At 52.1% G+C, this 2,949-nt stretch overlaps 1 protein-coding gene across 1 annotated transcript in view; it reads left to right on the top strand.

The window, feature by feature from the left end:
• Positions 1-2,949, top strand: part of TMEM63C (transmembrane protein 63C) — an 11,456-nt gene that overhangs the window by 1,450 nt on the left and 7,057 nt on the right. The window contains exons 3-4 of the mRNA XM_010148035.1: positions 285-372; positions 2,568-2,605. Coding sequence (XP_010146337.1) covers positions 285-372; positions 2,568-2,605 — 126 coding nt within the window. The remainder of the gene's footprint in view (positions 1-284; positions 373-2,567; positions 2,606-2,949) is intronic.

Raw genomic sequence — 2,949 nt, 5'->3', positions numbered from 1 at the left:
TCCCTTGTCCTGGAGCTAAGGCCAATTCTCCATGAGCCACTCCACTGTAGGCCAGGGCCACAGAGAAGCTGCGGGGATCTGTCAGTGTGGGGGCAGCAAGATGCAGCCCCTGCACTGAGCCTACCAGTAGTCACTGGTCCAGCCCCAGTGCAGGATGTGGGGAGAAGGGGCAAGGAGACCATTTCCAGGGTTGCTGTCCTAGAAGCTTCTCTGAGGGTACTCATCCTTTCCCATCTGCTGCTTCTCCCCTGCCTCACCCCTCTGCTCCTCCTCTCCCTGTGAAGTTTGACATCACTTTTCTACGGAGAGCAGAGCGAGAAGGAGAAGTCCCCGTCGGAGAGCAGCCCCTTGGATGCCGACAACAAGGACGTGGTGAGTGCTGGTGTCTGTGGCAGCAGGAGCCCAGGCTGGGATTGTCCTGGCCCAGCCCACCCTGCTCTTCACCAGAAACCTATGTCAGAAGCTAAGTGGGAGAAATTAAACCCTCCAGCACAGGGTTTCCTGCTTAAAAACCTTTAGCAGCAGGATATTCCTGGGAAAACTGGAGGGTTTCTTTGTTCTGGCTGGCTGTGGGGCATCCACCTTGAACGTCAGCTCAGAGGGGATGCTCCTGCCAAGGCAAGCATTTCCTGGCTGCGTGGCCATCCCTGTCGGTTGTGGGGACCTAGTCGGATGCACGGCTGGACCCTCGCTGTGTGCCCACAGGGGACCTTTCTGGTTCCAGCAGGGCAGAGTCTCCTGCGTCACACCTCCACCTCTGCCAGTGTGGTGGGCTGCGGGGGCTTTAAAGGCATCTTTTGTTTCTCTCTACCACACTGGGCACAAACCAGGCTTTGTTGGAGACACATTTTGATATCTGTTTCTTTCTCTTTTTTGGAAGCAAAAGCTCAAAAATCAGTCACTGGTGTGACAGTGAAAAAATTATATGACTTATCAAAAAAAAACCCAAACAAACCTAGGCAGAAAAGGTAAAGAAGCAAAATCCTTGTGACAAGAGGCCTGTTTAAAGGCTTGGTACCAGGTACTCTGAGCAAATGTATATTGCTCATCAAAAAATAAGTGAGAAATACCACAGGGAAAGCCAGCATGGCTAAAGAGCAGATTAAGGGAGATTATTAAAAGTAAGAAGACATCCTTTTAAAAGTCAAACTGTTCCCAAGTGAGGGAAAGCTAAACTCTGCCAGGTTAGATGTAAAATACACTAAGCAGGGAGGGAGGAGCCGTTTTCAGGAGAAATTTATAGACAGCATAAAAACAAGTACTGGATTTTTCTTCACACATCAGGAACAGGAAACCTGCCACAGGGTTTGTAAGGGTGATAGATGTTGAAGATAGAAAAAGCTTGCTGGAGAAGGTGAGAATGTAGCAGAAGAGCTAAATAAAGTTTTGGTGCCTATATCCACTGAGGAGGAGCTTGACTAAATTCCTTCCCGGGAGCCCTTCTCGGTGGGGAGGCACCGAAGCATCCCTCCAGCAGTGGGTTTGGAGGATGGGGTTGTAGTAAAAGCAGCCTGACAAATTCCTGTTACCATCACAAATTCCCAGGAGCAGGCACAGAACTTCTCACTTGCCCTGAGATGAATATTGACTGCAGTGTGTAACCTCTCTCCCACATGTGGGAGTCCTAGAGAGTTGGGATTAGCTGATAAATGCTGTTTCTTCAGGATGGTTTCTGTAAAACCCAAGAAATTCCAGCCCAGGGAACTTGGGGTCTGCACAGACGACCTCCTAGACGTGGTTCTCCAGAGCAGAGCTCTGGAGCAGGGTGCAAGAGGAGAGTGAGCCTGGCTGTGCTAAGGGGGTGTCTGGCCCCCATGGAGCTGTGTGGGGCATGGGGATGCCTGCATCTCCAAAGCCTCCAACTGCGGTCGATGAGATGAAGCTGAGCTGTGGGGTAGGAAGGAAGGTCCTGGTACAGGGAAAGCCATGGGATGCAGAGGAGGAAGAGGCTGTCAGCTCTCATGGGGCAAGGTAAGGGAATCCAGGGGGCCAGCCTTTGGTCCCTGCTGTCTAAGATCAGCATAAACCCTCAGGAAAGGGGTGAAGAGGAGGAGCCAGATGGCTGAGTGTTATTCAGTACAACCGTGACTGTGAGGGCTGCAGAGGGATCTTGAACTTGCATGAACTCTGGTGTCATTAAAACATAAAATAATTCATAGGGGAGAAAACCCCTAATATTGCACAGGCAGTGACTGGGAATGAGCTGTTACACAAGCTCTTATGTTTTCATATATCATTCTACAGCAGTGTCAGCTAAGCGCTTGGTAGGGGCCAAAAAAGCACATTGCTTGTTAGGGAATGTCAGGGAAGGGGCAGAGGAGAGAGTAGCTGGAAGCCAGGAGCCTGTGTTACAGGGATGCCTCGAGTTTTCTGCTCCTCCGCAGGCAGCTACCGTTGTCACCACTGCAGACAAGCCACCAGGCTGAACATCTCCAGGCTGCCTTGGGCACTAACTCCATTCACCTAGCCCTCCCAGCATGTGTCCCCAGTGTGTGTTATGTCCCAAATCCTTGCTGGGGAGGTGAAGGTGGTCACCCCCAGCTCATCCTGACTGTTTTCCCTTCCAGGGTTTCTGCTCCTGGCTCATTTCTATCTACCAGATGAAGTAAGTGTGTGTCCTCAGTATCACAGCCGTGCCCCACTGCTGCCTGCCCCTGGGGAGCTGGTGCCCATGGGTGGTGACCCATCACCAGGAGCTGCTGGGACCAGTGGCGGAGGATAGCCCTCTTAAAACACACACACACCCCACAGATAGACCAGAGGGCTCACCTCTTTCTCACCTTTTCTCCTGGCCCCTGGATTCTGTCCCAAAGAAAAGGGCTTCAACCTCCTTTGATAGGATTTGGTCCCGTAATGGGATGGCGGCCTGAGGGCTGACTGTGCCCCTTATTTCCTCTGTGCCCAAATCCCACGTGCCACAGGCAGGAGGGGGGGGGGGTGGTGGGGGGG

The sequence above is a fragment of the Eurypyga helias genome, unplaced genomic scaffold, assembly GCF_000690775.1.
Source record: "Eurypyga helias isolate BGI_N326 unplaced genomic scaffold, ASM69077v1 scaffold7163, whole genome shotgun sequence".
Classification (NCBI taxonomy): Eukaryota; Metazoa; Chordata; class Aves; order Eurypygiformes; family Eurypygidae; genus Eurypyga; species Eurypyga helias.
This window is presented reverse-complemented; position numbering and strand designations above follow the sequence as displayed.